The sequence below is a fragment of the Astyanax mexicanus genome, chromosome 5 (genome assembly GCF_023375975.1).
Source record: "Astyanax mexicanus isolate ESR-SI-001 chromosome 5, AstMex3_surface, whole genome shotgun sequence".
In the NCBI taxonomy this organism is placed as follows: Eukaryota; Metazoa; Chordata; class Actinopteri; order Characiformes; family Acestrorhamphidae; genus Astyanax; species Astyanax mexicanus.
The window spans coordinates 10,261,829-10,286,750 of record NC_064412.1 but is presented as its reverse complement, the minus strand read 5'-3'; the positions used below and the strand labels follow the sequence as shown (position 1 = coordinate 10,286,750).

The window sequence follows — 24,922 nt, the reverse complement described above, 5'->3', positions numbered from 1 at the left end:
CTACACAAATGGCGCAGCACACTGTAGCCGACGCCGCTGCTCAAAGAGCAGCCCTTTCTCCAGAGAATGTGGACATTCTCATCTTCTTAAAGAAAAACTTGAAAATATAAAAATAACAGTTGTTTTGTCTAGCCTCAAATATGTTAATAGTTTTGGTACCTTAAGGAGCATCTTTCTCTCAGATAAAGTTAATAACATATCTTTGTTAAAGAAAAAAAAATTGTCATTCTCAGGGACCAAAAAAGTTTTAAAGTCTTATTTTTCATGTTTAACTGTTACAGTAGGATAGAGTTCAGTTTGTTAAGGCTCTAATTGTTCTATTATTTTTTACATGACTGTTCCTGTATTTTTTTTATTATTTATTTTGTTATGCGCACACTGCTACCAAAAAGCCACTAGATGGCATTACAAATATCTTAATTAAATTATTTAAATTTGACCACTAGTGCCTAATGTGGTGTATTACAGTATCACTTTGCATCACTTATATCAAGCCCACCTTTTGAAATAAGATATTGTAAATTTGATTAATCAAACCAATGAATGACCATAGACTAATCTAAAACTGGCATAGGCCTCTCTGCTGTAAAAAAAAGAAAAAAGAAAATTGAGAATTGAATCAAATCGTGACCCTAAAATCGGAAATAAAATCGAATCAAGGATTTAGAGAATCGTGACACCCCTATCATCAACTGATCCAGTCCATAGAAAACAATTACAGGTGTGAAAATTGCTTTTTATACTCAGCAAATTAAGTTCAAATTCAGAAATCCCTACAACCAAGCTGAAATGTTTCCAATAAAGTAAAAAAAGCTCCCTCTATCCAATTTATCATGCATTCTTTATTCCAGCATCCCTTGTTGATCTCCCCTCAAACATCACTAATAAAAATATAAATTCATTTTACATTTCTTTTACATTCATTCTTTCATTTACATTTAAATATCCACTAGGGGTGGGCAATATTATATCGTATACAATATATCGTGACACAGAAATATCATGATATTAAAAATCCATATAGTGATAATAGGGCTGTTCTGTCTTAAAAGTAGTCTATTATTTACTGTGAAGCTTTAGGTGTATTTGTTGTATAATTGTTTTAGTTTGCAGTTTATATGCATGCACTAAATATTCTGCAATATTGTTTGCTGCATTATATTATTTTATGCTATATTATTTATTTTGCCACATTAGGATTATTCTGTTATACTATTATACTATATTCCTGAAATTAATTAATTATTTTAGTTTTCCTATATTGTCAAGTATATAGTTATCGCAAAAATACACGGAAATATTGTGATATTATTTTAGAGCCATATCGCCCACCCCTAATATCCACTATAAAAACTTGTGTCTTAAGAAGAACAAGTGTGATTAATCAAAGTTAATCACAGAATGTTGTTGTGCTTAATTGGATTAAATGTTTTAATTTTAATTATATTAAAGAAGCTTAGTTGAACGTTATATTTCTCTTGAGTCTCTGCACAGATCATCTTAATACTAGGATACATACTCTGTGTCTGCTATGTTCTTGCTGAAGTGTGTGGGGGGGCGGGACGTGTGCAAGTGTGATGGATCACAGTATAAACCAATAGGGTGTCAGAATATGTTTATACTTCTCATCCAACCACAATCATATTCATTATATCTTAATGGAGAGATTTATCTGGGTAGGGGTTTTATTAAATGATAAGAAGCCGGAATGAAAACAAGCTGAAATAAAATTGGAGTAAGGTTAGCTATTTTTAAATGGAAAGAAGAATAAAGTTCAGATAATTGTGCGACAATGTAAGGAGTAGGAAGTAAAAAGTCCTCTGAAAAATAATTACTACAGTAAAGTATAGATAACCAAAATATATTTCTATATATATTTCTATATATGAGATAATGCAGTATTTCATTACTTTCAGTACTTCATTAACTTGACACCTCTGGTCACACACACACACACACTGACCTGCGGAGGAGGGGGTGAGGGATTAGCCGTGGGCTCTGAAACACTTCGAAAACTTGGTAAATGAGTAAACTGAAGATCCCCAGACTGAGCTGAAAGCAGGGCGCTGGCTGTGTGTCCGAACATGATATAAACCGCCACAGAAACGAGCTTATTAACGCTCTGTAACTTACTGCCCCGCGCAGCCATCTCTGTTTACTTCCTGCTGGAGCTGCGTAAAGAGCTAGCGCTCCTCTGATTGGTCGATTCTGAACGTAGAGAATAAAAAGTCAAATTTCGACATTATAAACTATTATTATTACTGCTTCTATTCTACACAACTCAGAACAGAATAATATACAGTATAAAACATATTCTGGTTAGTTTATAACTTTTTGTTTGCTAAATAATTCTGATGTGTTCCTGTATAGCTTTAATATAGTCTTTAAAATTAAATTTACACGTTGAATGAGAAGAGGGCTGCGTCCAGAAACTTTTCCTACTCCTCCTCTCCTACCCCGGAAGAAGGTGGAGGAATGGAGGAGAGGAGAGGAGGAGGAGGAGGAATGGAGGGAAGGAGCTGTAATTGAGGAAATGGGACAGCTGATCCCTTTTAGTTAGGATGTTGACTACCGATAAACTGAGCCAATCACAACGCTCACTTTTAGCACATGCAGGATACTGCCCAGCCAATCACAGCTTCTGGATAGAGCTCCACATACAAAAATAAAAATGAGAGATCAATAAACACAATTCCAAATTCTAGAGATCAAGCTTCAAAGTGCAGCCTGATTAGCCATTGATGAAGGTTGCATATGTAAATATTAAATTATTTTAATAGTAAAATACGATTTCATTGAATGTAATACAACAAATAACACATCTTAATAAACAATACATATAATAATACATATTATATTTTGCATTTGCATTGTTGAAGTGAAAAAATATTAGATTAAACAGCATCAATGGAACATTACTACCACACACAGCTAAATATTCAGATATTCCAATAAAATCCTGCTTACTCCCAGGCATTTTGGCCGCATTTCTCTGGTCAGTGATAGATATATATCATGTTACAAATATGGGATTATTAATATAGTTTTACTGAACATACAGCTTATCTAAACAAAAAATATATTAGTGCTTTACTGGCTGTATAATTAGATAAGGAACCTAGTTAATTAATATGCTTATGACGTATATTTGGGCGTTGCCTTCTCCATTTTCGCGTGCTCTGTGGGTGTGGATGCAGTGATGTCATTCGAAAATCCCTAAAAGTCTTCCGGAGTATGATACACTGATGTATCCTCCGTTGGAAGTCTACTACGTACAGGAGAATTTTAAGCGGCTTCTTTCGTCTTCTACGGTATTCGGACAGGCGGCAAGAGGAGGAGGATCGGTAGGAAAAAGGAGACACTTTTGGGCTTTCTGGACGCAGCCAAGGTGTCCAAATGTTTTTGAAAGGTAATATAAATATATCTTAAAAATAATAATAATATTATTGAAATAAATAAAGTCATTCTGCACAAGTTCCTGTGTAGAACTTTAATGTTTTCAATATTAAATTTACAATGTAAAAAAATCAGGAAAAGAAAACACAATGAATGAGTAAAGAGGTGTGTCCAAAGAGTCTAAGAGTCTTTCAGTTCCTGTTTGTGGGATTTTCTCTTCCTTCTGCTTCTAGTTCTGTAAGATCCTGAAGGTCTTTTGCAGTCAAACACGTTTTTTTTTAATTGCCTATATAACTATCTCAGTTTTCTTTGAAAGTGTTCTTGGCCTTTCAGACCTGAACTGGTGATCTCAAACATTTCTGTAAATAGCTACTTGGAAAAACTTTATTACTTTCATATTATATTTTATATTCATATTTCTGCAAGTGATTGGAGAGTTTAGAAAGGCACAGATTATTTAAAAGTGTATTACCTGGCCCTTCACAACAAATGTGAACAAGCCATAGCCTTAACAATTTAATTTAGGTTAAAAAAATTAAAGTTGGTTTAAAATGTAAAATTATGAGATTTCTTAGACTGACAATAACTTTGATGGTGTGAATTTCTTTTTTTTTCAGTCTAAGAAAATAATGTTTTATTAACCTTTGTACACCTTGGAGATCTCCTAAACTCACTTAACTGCTTAACTTAACTTAATGCTTTTTCAACAGGCCTGAACAACTTATACTGACATGACAAAAGCCATGGGACAGTGCCTTGCATGATGTATAGTACACATGCGACACTGTGGATATGGGAATGTGAAATACCCATGCAATATGGAATGGAATGGAATGTCCCATCTATCTGGCACACACTATCTGGCTTCGCTCAAACTACTATTAATAAATAATTCACTTCACCTTACCCGACAATGCTGTCTAGAGTTTATTCTCACTCAAAAGATAAAACCTTAAAAATTACACAGGTGTTTGCATTCCAAAGATGTCCCCTACTAAAGAACTACTTACTTCCTTTTAGAAGCATTTATACTGAGGTACACAGTGTGTAGTACAGGGGTACCTCAATGCTGGGATGGACCTCAACTTCCTGGGACCAGGATGTGGCACCCTGGCAATAACACACTTGTTTTCATGTGCCATCGTTTGTCATCCTCTAGCAATTCATTGCATAAATAAATAGTCACATCAGCGCCACACACAATAAATATATAAACATTTAATTTTATTATTTTTTATGATGTCACCTTTCCAGGTCGCTTAAATTAAATGTCTAAAGAGATCATGCCGATATACTATTTTTTTTTTCTCAGATTTCAGAAAATGACATCCTTTAAAAATATGGCTATATAGTAAATATATTAAGCATTTCACACTCTATTCAACAAGAGTAATAAGGTCAAACAGTCAAAGATGGGTTTGGTGAGTAACAAAAGCATATATATGACATTTTTTTGCTTTTGTTACATCAAAAGTCAACCTTAGGGAAAACATTTAAATGCAAAAAATAAACAGTATGTATATAAATAAAAAAATAAATAAGAAAATATATATGTATATAAACTGCTCCTTTAAGTAAATCCAACTTTGCAATCATTCCACTACCATAAAAGTGTGAAAAATAGTCCACTATGTGCGGTAAATGCCTGGTTGTATGTAAACCCTGGTTGTAAGTGACACACTGGCTACAGTCACTGCACACTTATATATAGTGCATGTGTAAGATAAGAAGAGCTCATTAAGTGCCCAGTGAGATAAAGTACATGGTAAGTGTTTCAAGTTGGATAGCTAGTGAATATATATGGAACAGTAAATAAAAAATGCCATTTCAGAAATAAAGCAGAAGAGAACTGGGGTAGTATTGTTTATTTTATATTAATTTGATGAAATTAATGCACTATATAATAATACATTCTATAAATGTCTTAATACTTTAATACAAAATTTCTACAAATCTTCTTATTTTTACAGAAACAGGCGAATGCTTGAAGAAAGCTGGAACAGTTGGAATCATTTGAAACAAGGGTGCCTTTTATGTCCACTGCCACAGTACATCTAAAACAAGTGACTTTCTTTCTTTCTGTGTGTGTCAGGCTCTGTGAAGCAGCCCCGTTGATTTCACTGATCTTAAATCAGCTCATAGTACTTCCCAGTCTGAGGATCAAAGTAGCAGTTGAGACAGGGATCATAGAGCAGGCTGAGAAACTCGTCCTCCCTGCCGTTCTCCCGTGCCTCAGACCCTGTGAAGCACACAAAGCCAAAGCACATCTCAGAGGCTATTTATGAAACCATCTTCATACCAATCACTGACTTCTGCTCTGCTAGTATCTCACAGATTCCTATCTTTTTGAAAGTAAAACCCTCAGATCTTATCTGGTTTGAAATAATCATCTCTCTTGCTTTAGAGAAATCTTTTAGAATGCATGCAACACTAGTAGGGTCAAGGCCAGCCAGCACATGCCTCCTTCAATACATGTTAAGTGAGCCACTGTTTCTCAGTACCCTTGCTGGAAAGTGCTGTAAACCAGCTCTGATAGAACAGCTAACAGATGCCTGTGCTGTCCAACATTACTTTAGGAGTGATAAGGAGAGAGAATGCCATCTACTCACCCAGAGAGAGCAAGGCCAATTGGGCTCTCTCAGACTCTGGCTGCTGAAGGCATAGATGGAATAGACCCTCATACATATTATATGGGATTTTTATATGGGAATCCTCAGATCAAAGTGGCAGCAAATTTAGGTCACTGGACCACTCTGAACCCCAGAATCATTTAAATAGAGGTAAGATCGAAACATTGACAATGAACAACAATACAACACCTTTTTTGTTGTCTTCTTTGCTCTGTGATGGATAAACTATTGGAGGGCTGAGGACGTCCATCCATTCCCTGTGAAAAAAACAAAACAAAACAGTAGAGAAACGTATTCTGTTCATTTCATAATACTGTGAGTAGGTCTGTTACTATAATTATGATATTAACTTTTCCTGCAATATATGGACATAACCTTAATAGTTTTGCAGCCCTTGATATTGTCCATTATGTTCTTTTTTTTGCGAGGAGGAGCCTTTTAATGTGAATGAATTTTATATAAATTAAAAAAGTTTGGGACAACATGTATGTCATCCACACAAATATTGTTGATACTATTATGCCAGGCCTAATTGTAAGTAATAATATACATAATTTTGTGCTATAAAACTGAATTAACACTCAGGGATAAGGACCTTTTCACACAAACAAGAAACTGTATACGCCAGCATTGCAATCGACACCATAATATAAATTATTAAAGATATATGTATGTTGCTGGTTATTTTGGGTTACAGGTCAGTGTTCAGGTGGCAGTTATAACTCTATGTGTTAAGCTATGAGAGCTGGGTTTTAAGATCACATGCTATAAACGTACAACAGTTTTGGGGAAGAAATTGAAGAAAAGTTAACCTGACTGGGTAGATTGCTATTCTCAGTATGATTAGGAAGTATGGTTGGAGATTTGGGTATTTATTTGTTGGTAGGATGAAAAATGTGTTTCTGGTCCTCATTTAGCAGTAGTTTATTCCGTTATTTATTTATTTTTTCTCAGATGACCCATCTAGTGTGCAAATAAACAAGTCAACCAGCTGGTTGACACGCCTAGTTATGGTCATTCTTCACTTAAAATAACAAGTCGATTAATCAATGTAATACAATCAAGGTAGAACAGAGCCTTATATGTTGCATATGTATGCATGTTATATTTTATTTAAATATACATTTCATAGCCATAAATACCCAACAGAGTACTTTTTCCAGTATTTTTTACTGGATGATATGCCAGCCAAAAAAAATTAATAAACAATATTACTATCATATTAAGATCAAAGAGATCATAAAAGAGAAATGAACTTTCCATCATTAAGAATATTCAGCATTCCAACTAGTATATAAAAAGTGCCTCAATCCTAAATAAATAAGTGAAACAAACTAAATAAAACCCCAAAAGGTCCTCCAAGACTATTGGAACTAGGGACAATCTTTTCATTTCTGCTGTAGAGAACATCTAGGTTTGAATATGAGACAAAAGATCAGCATTTCAGTTGTTCATTTTAAACATTTTTTTTATTGTCTACTAATCTATTTTTATTTTTTTTGTAAGCAAAAAGTACTGAAACAGATAAACGTAAAATAGATTAAAGTGAATAAAACTTGAAAATTATTTGCTTGCAAATACTGCATTAATCCTATGTGTGACGCCAGGTAGAGAGGAGTGACGCAAGCCGAGTTAAAAGTACAAACAGGTTTATTAGCAGACAAGCTAACAGATACTGCTAACAGAAAAGCCAGACAAACAGCGATCTCACCGAAAACAGAAGACGTAGTCAATAATACAGTCTGAGTTCGAAACCAAGAAAGAGTCCAACCATACATCAAATCCAGAAAGGGCAAAACAAAAGACATAAACCGATAATCCGAAAACGGGGTCGTAACGAGAAAGCAAAAACAGAACACAAGAAAACGCTTAGTATGCAACATGAGTCGGCAATACCTCGCAGTGTTTGTTTACAAACGGATGCCTTAAATACAGGATCTAGATAAGAATGAACCGGAAGTAATTTAGAAAACAGGTGAATCAGAGCATCGGAGCGTAACGTGATTGGGTGAAGGTGAAGGGTTATTATTGATGTCATAATCAGGGGAATTCTGGGAAATAGAGTCCGGTAGTGTGGAAGGAGAACCAGGCTGCGTAACACTATGACACACTGATACTATTACTTTTTTTAGGCTTTCACCTCAGCATCTTTCAGCTGGTGTTTGTTTAGGGATTTACTTCCTTCAGTCTCCTCTTTAGCAGTTCTAGAGATTGACTAGGCCAGTCTAAAATCTTCCACTTCTTGCCCCTGAATAATTTCTGACAAAATAGGTTTTGTCAGAGTGTTTTGGTTCATTATTTTGCTGCATGATCAGTTTGGTTGCATCTTATTTAAAGAAAAATGTGGATGGATTCAGAAAAAATGTGTTATCTTCTGAACTGTGCATCAGATATATGTAAATACCTGGACGATAAAAGATAAAATATCTTTTGTCTCATGTTCAAATTCAGATGTTTTCAGTCTACAGCAGAAATAACAGGATTGGCCTCCCTTTTCCAATTCTTTTGGAGTGGAGTGTATCTATGAGATAAAGTATAGTGGGGAAATGGAATAAAGTAAAGAAATAAAATATGACGTTATTTGTTTTTGATAAAGCACATGTCAACTCAACCTCATGGGAAAAAAAGTAAAAAGAAAACAAACAATAACAAATAAATAAATTACTGCTCCTTGAAAGTGGATGCACCGCTTATAATCGATACACCGCCCGCTTTGTTTTCTCTCTCCTTCCTCATTTAAACCAGAACTGGTGCGTATACGCCATGTGGTGCTGACTGACAGGTTCCCTGGCGAGAGGGAGAGAGGGAGAAGGATGACCTCCCAGCGAGTGCCCTGCGGTGCTGACAGCTAGGTGACATGTGTAAGCCTTTGAGCATGCGTGGCGGCACCAGAAACTACAGGATAATCATTGGTCCTGACAACCGTGCCTAATTAATCACCTAGGCAGAGCACCCTCTTATTGTGTAAAGTTTTCATGCTACAATTTAGCTGAGAGCTACAGCAGCAGTACAACCTACTACATATCAATGCCAGCTGCTATATTATACAGTATATGTGTTTTGTTTATTAATGAGCTAAGGTGGCAGTTTGGAGTGAAATGCAGTTTCTTTAGATTAATTTATATTGGTCATATGAACTTTGGTTATTTAAGACCAACTTGAACTTTGAGTTTGAGTTACTGCAACGATTTTCAGTCAGATGTTCAAAGACTACCCCATACTGTGCACACCTCTGAAATCTAGAGTTTGGTCCTGCTGAGAGTCTGCTAGTCTAATAAAATATATCGGTACCACTTTAAAATAAGACTACCCTTATAAAGGGTTTATACATGGTTTATAAATGAGTTTATTAATTATTATTGATTAGATTGTAAATGCTTTAAAAACCATTGACAAGCAGTTACAACACATCAGTTGAAAAGGCAACAGTGATACATTGTTTGCTTAATCATATAAATATGATTAACTTTCATCATTAATAAACTAGTTTATGACTATTCATAAAGCCTTTTAAAGGTAGTCTTATTTTAAAGTGTCACCAATATATCTTACATACATACGATATGAGCTGGGCAGAGCTCTCAGATTATCAGGAACTGGTCAGTTAGTGCCGCCTAAGGTAAAAACTAAACATGGAGAGGGAGCGTTTGGCTACTATGCCGCTCCTAAATGGATTCAGTTGACGAAAAGCGTTAGAAGGGCCTCCACACTTTAAATCCAGGCTGAAAACCTTCATGTTTGAGCAGAACTTCAGCTCAGCTTAAAACACTGCAGCTCTGCACACTTTTATTCTGTAATTGCATTTTTATTCTAATTAATTTTGTTAATTTTCCTTCTTCTAAATATATATCTTTTTAATCATACTTGAATCATGTTGTATTTATGCTTATTCGTATATTATTTTTTTTTACTAATAGAGACATACCCCAAGCGACTTGCCCCTGTAATCGCAGCAAAAGGTGGCGCTACAAAGTATTAATGCAAGGGGGCCGAATAATATTGCACGCCCCACTACTCAGTTTTTTATTTCTAAAAAAAAGTTTAAAATATCCAATAAATTTCGTTCCACTTCATGATTGTGTCCCACTTCTTGTTGATTCTTCACAAAAAAATACAATTTCATATCTTTATGTTTGAAGCCTGATATGTGGCAAAAGTTTGACAAGTTTAAGGGGGCCAGATACTTTTGCAACTTGCCTTGCCTTGCCTTTGAACACTTTAGTAACACTAGGTATTAAGTAATTTTCAATAATGTACTATACTGGATTCAGATCTGGTGACTAGAAAGGCCACTGAAGAACACTGACTCACTGTCATGTTCATAAAAAACTATTTAGGACAACAAATTTGATTTGCAACATAGTTCATCATCATCATGCAATTGTGGTAATAAAAGGATAGTAATCACCCATAATCACCAATAAAACTTAAACAGAATATTGCATTCCCTACAGCACATGTGTCAAACACAAGGCCCGCGGGCCAAATGTGGCCCGCCACGTCTTTTTATGTGGCCCGCGAGAGCTTGTAAAATCTTAGTGTCTATAATAAATAGGTCAGAAGCGTTCTTTGACCAAAAAATACATTTCCCACAATGCTTGTCGATTGTATTACCCGCAAAGTTACGGCTTACTGCCACTACACGGCAGTGTAGTCATTGATGTGGAAACCCTGCCGGAGGGAAGGTGTAACTTCGCGGGTGGAATTGGAATGTTTATCCCATAATATCCAGAAAAAGAAAAGTTGATGCAGACGGACGGCTGTGCTTCAAGGCGAAAGACCGGTATGACCAAAATAAACGCTTTTTAGAAGAGATATAAATTATGTGTAAATATTTATAAGACAATAGCTGATAAAATCTGTTTTAATGAGGTTAATAAACATCACTGTGACATCGCTAGTCGCAGTTTCACCTCAGCAAAGTACGAGGACGTGAATCACTTATCTAACCAGCCTTTACTGATTTCTGCCCCCAATAACACTTTCAATAACCTCCAATAGCCTTTAATAGTCTCCAGTAGCCTTCAACAGTCTAACCTTCTGCCGTGGTGTGTCCACTAAACTCCGTAGTTATAAACATCCTGAGGTTAGCAGCGCGATAACTGACCTGTTTATAATGTAATCCGAGCAGTGACTCCGTGACGCTGCTCTAAACTGCTGCTTTTAGCTGCTTGGGCTGAAATATGAACTGTAGAGAGCTGTATTATCCGGTTAGTGGGGTTATTTTATTTCATACACAGAAGAGTCCTGTAGCCCGTGGCTGGGCTGTAGCTCTGACTCAGTAAAGACTGTGGGCTTGTGCTGCTGCAGCTCCCACTAGTGGTTGGATGAGGAAATGCTAAATCTGTCACAGCTCACAATTTTTGATTTTATATTTATTAAGCCTCTTTTCAGTATCAAACGTTTTGATCAAAGTTAATATAACTTGTATTTTATGTCATTTCTATTCACTTGTATAGTTTGGTTCTTGATTGATGGAGTTTTTGGATTTCATAACAGGATTTATGTTAATAGAGCAACAAGCAAACATTTTTTCCATGCAACTGTAATATTTGATTGAATAAATAATATATTGAGAGTTATTTAACATTAAGGAGTAATTACATTCATTTACATATATTACATTTGGTTACATTTTCTTATATTTATAAGTTACATCTGGCCCTCGGAGGACAGCCAATATGCCAATGTGGCCCTCGGCCAAAATGAGTTTGACACCCCTGCCCTACAGCATTACACCACCCTGAAGGAAGTTACACCCACTTTAACTCCATCCTACAACTGTGACATTTTAAAGAACTGTATGCACTCATTCACTTTACCAGCCTTAATCTTATATTGCTCTATTTATACACTAATGTTATATGGGTTCTGTTTATACTTGTACTGTTTAATCATTCCCTCTTTAAAATCACTATTGCACTATTGTTGTCTTTTGTCTCCTGTATGTCTATATCTGTGACCTTGTTGTATTGTACACTTAGTGTCTCACATTCTTTTATATATTTATAATTTTATTTTTCTGTACTTGCTGTAATTCAGGAAAGGAGAGTACCGTAACTTTAATTCTCCATATGTCCTGTTCATATGCAGTATTGGCAATAAAACTACTTGACCTAACTTGACTTGATGAACAGTTGACACAAAGCAAGTTGGGTTCAATGCTGACTTTAACATCTCTGTCAATTAGCAAAAATCAAGTTTCAAAACTGTCCAGCCTCAGCTTTCTGTTCTTGGCTGACTGAGACAGAACCCAATATAGTCCTCTTTTGTTGTCACCCATTCACCTCAAGGTTGGAGGAGTTCTGAATGCATTCTGGGATGCTTTTCTGCTCAACACAACTTCTCAGTAGTTTTATTTCCTTTCAGATCAAACCAGATTAAACATTCTCCATTGACCTCACCGATCAAAAAGGCCTTTTGTCTGCAGAACTGAAGCTCAATGGATTTTTTTGTGAGTTAATATAATAACAGACTATGTCAAGCTCCAAATCAGTTAAGCCACCACTAAAGAGAATTTTTCACATACATTTTACAAGCTGAGAGATAGACAATTCTCACTGAGAGTGGAAGAAGTGAGTGGAGTATCATAGTAAAGAACTATAACTGGATTTTACACAAATATGGCAGATGTTTTAAGTCAAGAGAAGCAAAGATAGGAGTGATTTTGTCCATATTAAAGATCAGTGGAGCACTAATGGGATTTTTAAGCTGTTAGTTTAATGAATGTTTCTACATAATACTGCTTTAGTATATAATATATAATCTAAAGACTGTGGTGCAAAGAAATTGCTCAGTGAGTTCTAAAAAGGCTCAAATAAGGTAAACTTCAAGCAAAAATAAAAAGCTGACATTTATTGTTTGATTAAGTTTAATAAGATATAAACCAGTTCAGTCTGTGTTCATCTAATAAAAGTGGACTATTAGTGACTTTAAGCAGTCTTTTTAAATTTGCATCAGTCCTATTTACATTACTTTATTGCCAATTGCACAAGTAGGAGTAGTAAAAGGAGTACATTGGAATTTGTTATTTATATTTGCTTATATACATACACACTTATACACACACCTATATAGATGACAGTTTAAGTACAGAATGTGCAAGATGGCAGTATGTCTACAAATTATAAAACATTTGTGAAACAAAACAGTACATCTACGTCCTGTTTTATCTTAGCATCCTAGTTTTACTGTCCTGTGCAATGAGTCTAACTGAAAATAAAAAAACAGGTACTGTAAGTATAAAACCATATCCTTAATATATATAAAATATAACTTCTGTTTTTTTTTTTTTTTTTTTACAAATTATGTGAGAACAATAAGTGTCCGATTGTTAATATCAGTCATCCAATACTGTATATCAGATGGGTCTACATCAGAGGCGTGCAGACATAGACATCAGCAACTCTGCCCTTTATCAACCAAAGTGCCCTTTTGAAACTTTGTTGTTGTTGATTTTACTGAGGCCGAGTGAACGACTGTCACGTGAGCACGTGCGAAAGACACACTAAATGCGCTGCAGCAGCAGTTCAGTTCAGCGAGTCTTCAGCACAGCACGCACAGCAATAGGCTTCTTCTTCCTCGTGTCCCACCAGCCAGGTAACATACACATCAAATAAAATCCTACCGTTTGACCTTTAATTCCAACGTGAAATCATTTTGTTGTGCAGTAAAATGTTGCATACAGTACCACGTGCGCTAAAAAGTGCCCTTTTCCCCCCCTGAGCACTTGCCCCCTAAAATGTCTGTGCACGCCACTGGTCTACATGATTCAGCACATCCCTAAAAACTCTAAAAAAAGTACTGATCAGACAGCTGAGTGTGAGTTTTTCCCTACAGAGATGAAGTCTGAAAATCTTCACTTGACAACGACAATATAATGAGCTCTTCTCTTACCTGGGATTAGAGTGCAGGAGAGGGTTCATCTCTTTCTGGTAGTCCTGGCCCTGTTCGGCTGCCTGTCGGTGAGACACATATCTTGTAACTGGAAGTAAATGTCTGGTCTTGAAGCCCAAAGGGCAAACTCTGATGTGTTTCCCATTCAGTTTGATAAGAAGTGGCCTTATAAAAGAAAGAAGATAGCGTTCCTTTTTATCTCTGATATTCCAGCAGAAGATGTGTGAGTGTAATTGTGTGAGCGTGACGAAAAGAAGGAGAGAGAAAAAGAGAGTGAACAAAATAAAAAATTCACTGAAATTGTGAAACACATCTGTAATACCTAGTCTAGAGTTTTTTCAAGTTTTGAGCTGTTAAGTATGTTGTGCTTGTTGCCTGATGATGGCAGTGTTGCTACTCCACCACACAGTAGCAGACCAGTTCTAGTGACTGGCAGCTTGAACAACTGAAACATGTCAAGCCCTTTGATGGCTTATACTGTGGATGGAAAGGCCACAAATTTCATTAAATAGCTTTAAAATTCCCATTCATAGTCACAGTGCTCAGTTCTGTCTGTCTTCCAGCTACAAAGCTAATACATGACACATGCCAACTATTTATATAATCCCATTCTCAGAATATTATCTCACTGCCTAACAACAAGCAGAGACTTCAAAAAGACTAGTGGTGCAGGTGGTGTATTCAGCTCAGTCTAATCAGTCTAACACTGACCACTGAGACACACCTTACTCTTAAATAACATGTGTGTATGTAAATGAAAAGACCACTCACTAGACGAATACACTGGGTCCATGTAGAGGTGTCGTCGCTGCTCATACTCAGACTGACATTGCACTGGTCAACCTGGCAACAGAGTTTAACACGAAATTAAAATATATAATATGGGATAAAACTGATCTACATGCAGACTGCCTGGACAAAAAAAAATGTCACATACTAATATTTCATTGGCCCGACTTTAGCTTTGATTGCTGATACATAGATACATACACTGCCTGGTCCCAAAAAAAAAAAAAGTCACAAACTCATACAAACAAATATTTTGTTGGACCGCCTTTAACTTTGATTGCGGCACACATTCACTGTGGCATTGTTTCAATAAGCTTCTGCAATGTTACAAGATTTATTTCAATTCAGTGTTGCATTAATTTTTCCCCAACATCTTGCTTCAGCAAAAACAAATTCACTAAACACATTTAACTGTAATAAAAAGCACTATGTAACTTTAGCAAATGCCAAAGCTTGAGAAATTTGTGTTTAAACTCCTGCAATAATAATCTACCACCTTGTTCACCACATGCTCTACCAATTTATTGATCCATTACCAGTAATCTGAACTGAAATTATGTCCAAAACTAAAAAAGATATATTCTAGTGTTTTACAATTGAAAATACAAAACAAATGTAAAGAGAAACTGTAATGCTAAAAAATGTTCTTAATTGCCTGAAACTTTTTGTACAATACTGTATACTTAATTAATGCTGTTTTCACTTTTTGGCATTATAAGAATATGTCAAATTGTCTATCATAATTGTGTCTCAATTTCATAACAAATGGACATATACAATGGAACAGAAAACTGATAGTTAAGAAAGTATTTTCCCTTATGGATTACGTAACTTGACCTTTTAGTGTGGGTGCACAGGTAGCCTGCACAATTTAGCCTGTAATAGCTAAATTTTATTTTATTTTTTCCATTTTGCAATTTTAGTTATGCATTTATGATGTGCATAATGTGAACACTGCTGTCATTGCTGCACATTTCTTTCACACAAAAAAATAAGTAAAAAAGAAATACATGCTGTAAAATAGTCACCCATAAAAATCATGATTTGTACTTCAGATACGCTTAAAAAAAAGATTTTTCCTACTTGTGAGGCGCTGAGGCCAGGGCTGCTTGTGCCATCCGCCTCCTCCTGCTGCTCTCTTCTAAGACTGGCCAACATTCGCAGCTCTTCTTCCTCATCCTCTTCTTGCTCCGCTCTCTTGTGCAAATCACATCTGCTGGAGCCCACAGGCACACTCCTCTCGCTCTCTCTCACCTGTAGAGGCCAAGCAGCTTCATTACTATACCAACGCCACTCTACCAAGCTGAGCTGGCAGTCAGGCCGTGTTACAGGCTATAGCTAATTAGAAACCAATCCATCAGACACTGAAGGCTAATTGGCACTTCATTAGTGCAAAGACATCGGCAGGAGTGCTTGCCCACTGCCTAGAGAAGCGATGTGGTCAGGAGGTGGTTAAAGAGAAATTACACACCCACGCTGACTGTACTGATATTCTCCAACAGATCAGTCAATCAAGAACCACGAGTTTATTCATACTTTTACAAAAAGGAATATTGGCTTATACCTGGCCCACAATACAGGATGATAAAAAAGCGAGCATGTGAAATGGCTACAGCAGTCCAATTTCAAAACATCACAGAGAGTTGTCTGCCCCGCCCACCCCTCCCAAGATGCGAAGCTACCTCGGGTTGCCAAATTCAGCAGACTGAATCTACACAATCTACACAAAGTTCAGACTAGTAGGAGAGGCAGAGAACTTAGAGTACGATCGAGAGGGTAGAGGAGAAATACAGCAATTCTAAACTCTTCTATCACCTCTATTTAGCATTATATTGACTGTATATTACACGAGTGAGCTATTGGCCAGACTGTGCGCCATGCGAGAGAGCGCTGTGAGAGACAGCTCTCCGCTAACCTTGCTAAGCTATCTAGCTCACTCAGGTACCCTCTGCCTTTTTTATTGCGGCTGCACACAGATCACTGATATGAATGTGAACACTCAATTTTTAAATTGATTTAAACACCAGTGCCTAGTAAGCTAACCTAATGGTTGTGATAAATTACCTGACTGAATTAGCTAGCCAGTTAGCTTACCTGTTTAGGAAAAAAGTAGCAGCTCTGGGTCGGTCCTGTAGTCTTTTTAAGCTCTAAGTCTCCAACTTTCAACTCACTGCCAATATTCACTCTTGTTATATTCCTTATTTGGTCACTGAGCTTTTTTGAGACATGCTGAAGCTTTTTAAGCTGTGTAGCAGCTGAGGTTTAGCTGTACCATGCTGGCAACCTCGGGGGTGGGGTTAGTGTTGGGCAGCAGTGTTCTCACGCCTGCCAATCCATCGGCTGTTTACTATAATGTTCTCTCGTTGAGCCAATCTGAATATAGATCGCTCTGTTGTTAGGCAGACCTAGTCAAAGAGGGTGGAGTTTCAGCCAGAGTGTCAGGCACGAAGAACACCCCCCCCCCCCCTGTAACAACTGAAGAAGAACTGCGCGCACCCACCACCACCACCCCAACTTAGCGACCAAAAAGTGACTAGCGACTTTTTGTGGTGTTATTGGAGACTTTTGGGGACTCTGAGATGAACACATGTGCTCTTCAGTTACTGTCCTCAGCGAGCAGCGGGTGCTACCGTGAGCCCCCCCCACAACATTCACAGTGCAGTCTCTCACAGTCAGAGCACACCCACACCCACACATGAACACACTGTAAATGAACTGTGCTTACCCAAAGCCGCCGGTGACTGACCCCACTCTGTATTTACAGAGCAGGATGGAAATATAAATGTCTTTAGTGTGACACGAAAATAAATCGCTGAATTTAACTCACACAGTTAGTCTCAGTCAGTCATTTACCTTATTCACCATGTAGCCTGTCACTCACCTCGTCCACAGTGTCTGCCTCTTTGTAAAAAGCTAAATATCTAGCTAGCTAGCTCATCATCGAACAATTTGTCTATAATAGCTTTGAAAATAAAGAAAACTTAAGAAAACTTTAAAAAAATAAAATAAAATAAAAACAAAAAAAAACTGAAAAAAAAAAAACTGCGGCTAACTGCTGCTCTTATAATAACATTTAACAACACAGAAAAAAAATGATTTATGTAATTTATGTAAAAATTATTTTAGTAGTATGTAATAGTTATTTTGAGAAGTGACTGCTGCCTATTTAAAAAGCAACAGTTCTTCATTTGTTAGAGTTCATTTGTAACATTTCTAACATATTTAGGTTGTTTTTTACTCACTTTTTTCTTTCCCACAACATGAATCCTTTACAGCTTCAAAAACATACATTATGCAAATTGGCTGATGACGTCATTTAGCGACTTCTATCGACTTTTAGGACAGCCAATAGCTACTTTCCTTACTGAGGAGTTGGCAACACAAGTGTTGGGGAACGAGCAGCAGGCAGAGATAGAGAACAAAACTAAGAAATATCCGGGAGGGAGTGCACACTTAAAATAAGAATGCTTTTACACAAAATGTTTCCTTAATATCTGATGATACATCCTGATTATTTTATCATTTACTACTGAAAATAAGTTACATATTGGTCCTTTAATCATTGTCAGTCATCAAATTCACCACATCACCTCCCCTGAATAAAACACCACACACTTTAAGATTACACATGCCCCGCCAGTGCATCCCATCCTCAAAACCTTGCAGGAGTGTCTCACTCACTGAATGTAAATAAACATGGTGAACTATTGCTACGCGAGCTGTGATGCCTTCTGCTAAAAAATGAAAGGATATGGACAAATCCATGGCTGAAAAGAAGGAGCCAACAGGGCTTATACATACTGCAACATGAGCTTGAAGTAAATACACAGCTAGATACATACACTGCCTGGTCCAAAAAAATAAAATCACAAACTCATACAAACAAATATTTCGTTGGACCGCCTTTAGCTTTGATTGCTGCATGAATTCACTGTGGCATTGTTTCAATAAGCTTCTGCAGTGTCACAAGATTTACTTCAATCCAGTGTTGCATTTATTTTTCACCAAGATCTTGCAGCAGCATTGATGATGGTAGAGTCTGACCCCTGCACAAAGCAGCTCTTCTCCATCCAGCACATCCCAAAGATTCTCAATGAGGTTAAGATCTGGACTCTGTGGTGAACTCTCTCAATCCATGTGTGAAAATGATGATCTCATGCTCCCTGAATCACTCTTTCACAATTCCAGACCCATGAATCCTGACATTGTCATCTTGAAATATGCAAGAAAAAAATCCATTGATGGAATAACCTGGTCTATATTCAGGTTGTCAGCTGACCTCATTCTTTCAGCACATACTGTTGCTGAACCTAGACCTGCAGACCAACTGCAGCATCAACCCCACATCATTTACTTACTTAAATCCAGGTGGAAACTTTTTTTTGTTGGTCAGGCAGTGTACATAGCTGTATATACGATGCATGTATACAGTTTCCCAGCAGAGAATTGGAATCCTCCCCACAGATAAATAATAAACATGTTCATATTTATGATTCACGATCAAAGTGGCCCTGACTGCTCTAGTAGTCTAGTAGAAGATCAGAGAACTAAAGATTAGATTATAGACACCACAAACACACACACACACACAAACACACACACAACAGGATCATCTAAATCTAAGATCACTGCTCATGATCACCCTGAAATCCTGAGACTATTTTGCGACTGCTGAGTAGACCAAAGCGGCCTTAAAATCGCCCCGATTATCCTGTACTGTGGGCCTGGAATCAACTGTCGTTCCATGGACAATGAAACTGGGTTTGAGAATGTAAACCACTCAGATAAAGAATGAACAAAGAGAATGAATCAAAATATTTAAGAGAACACTGTGCTGAGAAAAACTGGCGCTCGGAGCAATGGTCAATGCAAGAAGCTGTTTTTCAACCACAACAAAAACCACGGTCAACAGGTTCAGTGCAGCATTCTGGGCCTGAATGGATTCATATTAAAAAAACCCAGCAGCCTCTGAGAGGGAACTAGAAGCAGAGCAGAGCTGAAATTACAATGATGACAGAAGCACTTATAAACAAACCACTCCGCTCAAGTAGACCCATTCATCTGGAGTGTGTGCTTCAGCTAATCTATTTCTAATAACCTCTCCAATCCTTAATAAAATGTGTTCTGGTTAAGGCCTGTCCACACATACAATCATGTTGAATGAGTGTTTTTCAAAAAAATGTTATTCAGAGCAGAGCAGTGTTCCTGGAGGTTCAGAGCTGCTATGTATGGCTCTTTCGTGGTATCAGAATAAAATGTGTTATAATGATTCTAGTTTTTTTTTTTTTTTACGCTGAAGGATTATGCTTGTTTTTAATTTCAAGCTAAATGCATGACCTCTCAAGCACTGAGCTGACATTGACAGTGCTCTCTCAGAACAAGAGCATGTTAAAGTCAAGCTGCTTTCACTGGGCTCTTGAATTCATACTGCACACATCAGGAATTACTAACATGTCACACGTTTTATCTTTTCTCGCTTTTTTTCAGAATCCAGGGTCAAACTGTGTTGCAAAAGCTTTTCTGGCAAAAAGCAATCTGCGTGAGCTAAATGTGCAGAGGTAATAAAAGGCAGGCGCTCTGGCGATTTGCTGCTGCTGCTTCTCGAAGATTTGTATTAGTTCCACTCCACTCCATTCTAAGTGAAAGCTGAAACGCAGTGTCTTCAAACATCTTAGCAGAATACAAGACAGCTCAGAAATTGAGACCAGACTGAGGCTAAATTAGGAACAAAGACTTCCTTTTTGAATACGTGCTCACCTTGTGAAGTCTCAGGTCCCCAAGGGGAATCTCTCGAACAGATGTTCTACTAATGGATGTCCTCGTTTCTCCATCAGGTTTGCTGCGCTCTGCTCCAGACCACTCTAGTCTGCTCCTCTGTCTGGGGGTGCTGGGTGAGAGACAGCGCGTTGGAGCTACACACACAGGTGCAGCACCGGAGGCCTGGACCTGCACTGCCTCAGTAAAGAGCCTGGATAAGGAGGTGGATTTCTGGAGAGCAGCACAGGGTGGAGTGGTTGGAGCTGGACTGGAGAGTGCTGCAAATCTCTGGATTGGAGAGCATCTTTCATACTGAAGAAAAAAAAAGGACAGAAAGATGGAACACATGGCAGTAAAGCCATTATTAACCATGAGAACTGCATCTAGAAGATAGCACCCTTAAGATCAGAACATGTCATGTCATGTCTAAGAGTCTCTAGATACAATTAAAAAGCAGCAGATCAGTGTAGCAGTATAATGTGGCTACTTTAACACATTTCTAATTTACACATCATAAAAGCAACATTTCTAATTTTTCTAACACCATAGGTCAAGAATTAGGGCTGTCTATAATTCTTAATGAAGCTTACATTTTTGTATTTTAATAATGAATGGTACTTTTACCATACAGTTAAAAGGAAAGTCATACTATGTAAATCACCTAAACTGTGAAATTCAACTAAATTACATCATGCATGAATTAAACTAAGAAACAAATTAATTAAGAAATAAATCGCATCTCATCAATAAATAAGCAATTCCAATGTGTTAAACATATATAAAAATACATATTTTAAATTTCCCTTCTCTTTTAATTATCATGTATTATATGTATATTTGTTAATCACTACAAAAGAGTAAACACAAACACTTCTATTTCTTCTGACACCGTTTTATCATTTAAATGTAAAAATAATTGTTTATCCTTTTGAAAATGTGATTACACCATAAATGATCAAAAAATCTTTTGATTCAGATGCACTACTTATGTAACTGACAGTTCAACTCAAAACAAGCGCACAACTGATCTATTTGTGCCTTCTACATTTATATAATCACACAAAAACTTACCAAAAAGTCAACGTGTTGCTTGTAAGTATTTTAATAAAATTAGTTTAAATTAAGTTGAACACTTACATTTGGTCTAACAGTATGATTTTTTCTTGGTGTGTATTTTAACTGTATATATATATATATATATATATATATATATATATATATATATATATATATATATATATATATATATATATATATATACATATATTGTGTGTTAAAAGTATCATTCATTAATAAAATACAAAATTGTCTCTCATTACTAAAAAAAAACAGGCAGCGGGCACATACTAGTACATGTCTCAGGCATCCAACTGTGGATTCTACAGCTCCAGATCTCCAGCAGTTCGGCATCTAGTGGCAAAGTTTAAGGAGCTAACTTTATGAAACAGATTACAGTATACTGCAACTTTTATGTTTTTTTTTCTCCAAACACACTTTGCCCTCAAAAAGACAAGTGACTGGCTTTAAAGAAAGAACCTCTAATGGAATTACAAAGGGTATGATGTAACTTCTTGAAAGAGATCGGATGCGGAAAACGGCAAAGTTGTGACAGATGAAAAGCACTAATAACAGTGTTGTGACACAGCCTGGCGTGGGTGGAGCTACATCAGAGTTACCTGCAATTAATCGGGCCTCCACAATGCCCACAAAGCTGTCCATCGGCCTCCTGCTTAGGAAGAGACAAGGGCTTTAAACTAGCCGGGCTTTGATCTAAACTAATGGCCTTAAACAGCAAGCTCTGCTTCACACTAATGATGACACCCGCACTTAAAGGCCATGGCCATTTCAGCCTGGCAATCTGTGCCGAGGCATCCGGCCTACTCCACACACTGCCCATAATTACTATTTTAGCTATTTAAAAGCACAGCTGGTTACATTCAGTAAACAAAAAAAAATGCATAACATTATGTCTCTCACATGCATACAAAAATACATATGTAGCTAATGTGCCCTTTTAAAATGACTGAGACGAAGTGAATGTGTTTCAGCTGTGCATATGCATGGTTTAAAAGCTTGGAATTTTAATCAGGGCTATGAATCAGTTTGTGGCGAGAAAAATTTTAAACCTAGTAATTTGCAAAAAATGAACAGTGTTTTACAAAGAACAAAAACACAACCAGAAAACACATCATCACATCAACATTGAAACTCCGAAGTAGCAATGGCAGCTGGCCACAAACTTTTTTAGACGCTGCTATCTGGTTAAATGTTGGTCATAATGTTGGATGACTTACATTTAATGCTGTAATCCTTTATTTCTATTCTATCTTCCCATTTATCCCCAATTTCGAAAAGAACATACCCATAATTACCCCTACTATCTCTAGCAATGCTCCCAACACCAGGAGAGTGAAGACAAGCACATGCCTCCTCTGATACTTAGTTAATTTAGCCACGTCCTCTTTTCCAACTGCATCACTGGGTATCCAGATCACTTGGTTTTAGAGCACATTATTTTGTAATGTATAGCAACTAAAATACATCATATCAAACATGTCATATTGGTTATGTCCACACTACCTAAAACTGTAATGCTATTACATTTTGGTCATTTTCAGGGTCTGCAGTAATGTCAGTGCTACCTAGCTTCAAAAAAACACAACGTCAAATTTGAAGAAACGCTTGGATTCACAGTGGCACGCTTACAGAACTTACAGAAGTCCCAAAGGTGGAGCAAAGCTTCCAATAAAATGAAAATTAAAAACTAATCTGAGTACTTAATACCCCTTTACCCAAGAAGAAAGGAAAAAAATATATAAAATAAATAAAAATAAATAAATAAACACACCACTCCTCTCGCAGGATTGAACCCGTGTCGTCAGGGTCGTGGACCAATACACTATCGCTGCCCAGGCTAATGAATTGGGACACGGCTGGGAAAAAAATACCCTTATAAGGAAATAGGAAGCCCAAGAACATTATATATATTTTTAATTATGGTTCATTATAGTTCAAACAACCTCACGAGCCAGATGTTTCATGCTTGCGGATCACATCTGGCCCGCGAGCCGCCTATTGCCAACCCCTGCTTTATAGATTACTTATTTTTTAAAGTAACTAAGTAATTTTTTTTAAAGGGGTAATCAGTAATCAGCAATCAAATTACTTTTTTTTAAATAACTATGCCATCACTGGTACTATGCCAACCATACAGTAGAAGACTTTAAAAGACCCCCACACCCCCAAAATAAAAAAGCAGAATTTGTACATGGGTGTACCCTGGTTTAAAAAAAACAAGCAAGATTCACAAAATTGTATTCCGAAACTGGAAATTTGTCTGCAGTAGTGAAATCCATATCACAATCCACAACCAACCAATGCTTTTTCCTACTTTTCTGTTCCTGAATACTGATTACTTTCACCAAATTGGATCAACTTGGCATTTTATTATAAAACATTAACTGACAGCCAACATAAAATTAACACAATTATTATTCTATAAATATTTTTATTGGAAAACACATGCTACTTCAGGGCCTTAATATTGAATACTCTGGTATTTATATTCTGTTTGTGAGCTCTAATTCCAATAATTTTTTTCTGCAACACAAATCTTTTAGGCATCTTATTAAGCAAATATTACTCTTGTAGCTGCCAAGAGAAATTACATCAGCCAAGAGTATTAGCCAGAATCATCTCTGTGAACTGCAACATAAACATTCTTAAATTTCTAAAAGATCCCAAGGATATAATTACATTTCCTCCCATCTCCTGCTAGTGATGAACAAACTCAAAGAAGGCACATTTTTGACTAAAGGGACTAAAGAGAGAAAAGAAATATAACCAATCAGACAAACTGGGAGTTTAGCAATATGAGGGAGGGAAGGCAGGTCTAAAAGGGGAAAGAACGAGCCAATCAAACTGTCAGTAACATCAATCAAAAAGCACTAATTAAGTGCAGCAGAACATATGCATGCTGAAGATGAGACTGATTTCCCAAGGGAGGGGGAAATAGACTGTGAGAGGAACCGAATGATGCATTCCTCAAAGAATACGGAGAGGAGGAGACAGCAATAGAGCTGAATACAGTCTCATTAGAAATGAAGTAAACTGATGTTTCTCTTCATGGACTTAATTGAATCACGAGTCCTGAGGGAGCTGAGCTGTGTGCCCTTTCTGGAAAATTAGAGAAAAATAAAGGACATACTGGTACTGTCCAGGTCTGGCTTTCTGGGTAGAACTGATCAGGCTAAAGTATCTGTGGTGGTAAAATCCTGCAGTTATTACCAGTGTTTGAATACTTTTATATAACTTACACAAACCCCAAATTGGAAAAAAGTGTTTTTTTTTACATTTCGTTTAACTTTTATTTGATTGCAAACTGTATAAACTCAGTGGGCACTACTTTAGTGATCTTTAGGGATCCTGTCAACTGCGCACTGTACAGTTTGTTT

At 36.8% G+C, this 24,922-nt stretch overlaps 1 protein-coding gene across 3 annotated transcripts in view; it reads right to left on the bottom strand.

The window, feature by feature from the left end:
* Positions 1-5,246: 5,246 nt before the first annotated feature.
* Positions 5,247-24,922, bottom strand: part of cfap20dc (CFAP20 domain containing) — a 52,835-nt gene continuing 33,159 nt past the window's right edge. For 2 of the 3 annotated variants that reach the window (XM_049479671.1, XM_049479672.1), the window contains exons 13-19: positions 21,816-21,878; positions 20,469-20,780; positions 15,795-15,965; positions 14,694-14,765; positions 13,923-13,984; positions 6,216-6,283; positions 5,247-5,635 (exon numbers count right to left, since the gene is read on the bottom strand). In XM_049479671.1, the coding sequence (XP_049335628.1) occupies positions 5,523-5,635; positions 6,216-6,283; positions 13,923-13,984; positions 14,694-14,765; positions 15,795-15,965; positions 20,469-20,780; positions 21,816-21,878 (861 nt within the window). In that variant the 3' untranslated portion in view covers positions 5,247-5,522. The remainder of the gene's footprint in view (positions 5,636-6,215; positions 6,284-13,922; positions 13,985-14,693; positions 14,766-15,794; positions 15,966-20,468; positions 20,781-21,815; positions 21,879-24,922) is intronic. The other variant, XM_049479673.1, reaches the window with a different exon arrangement.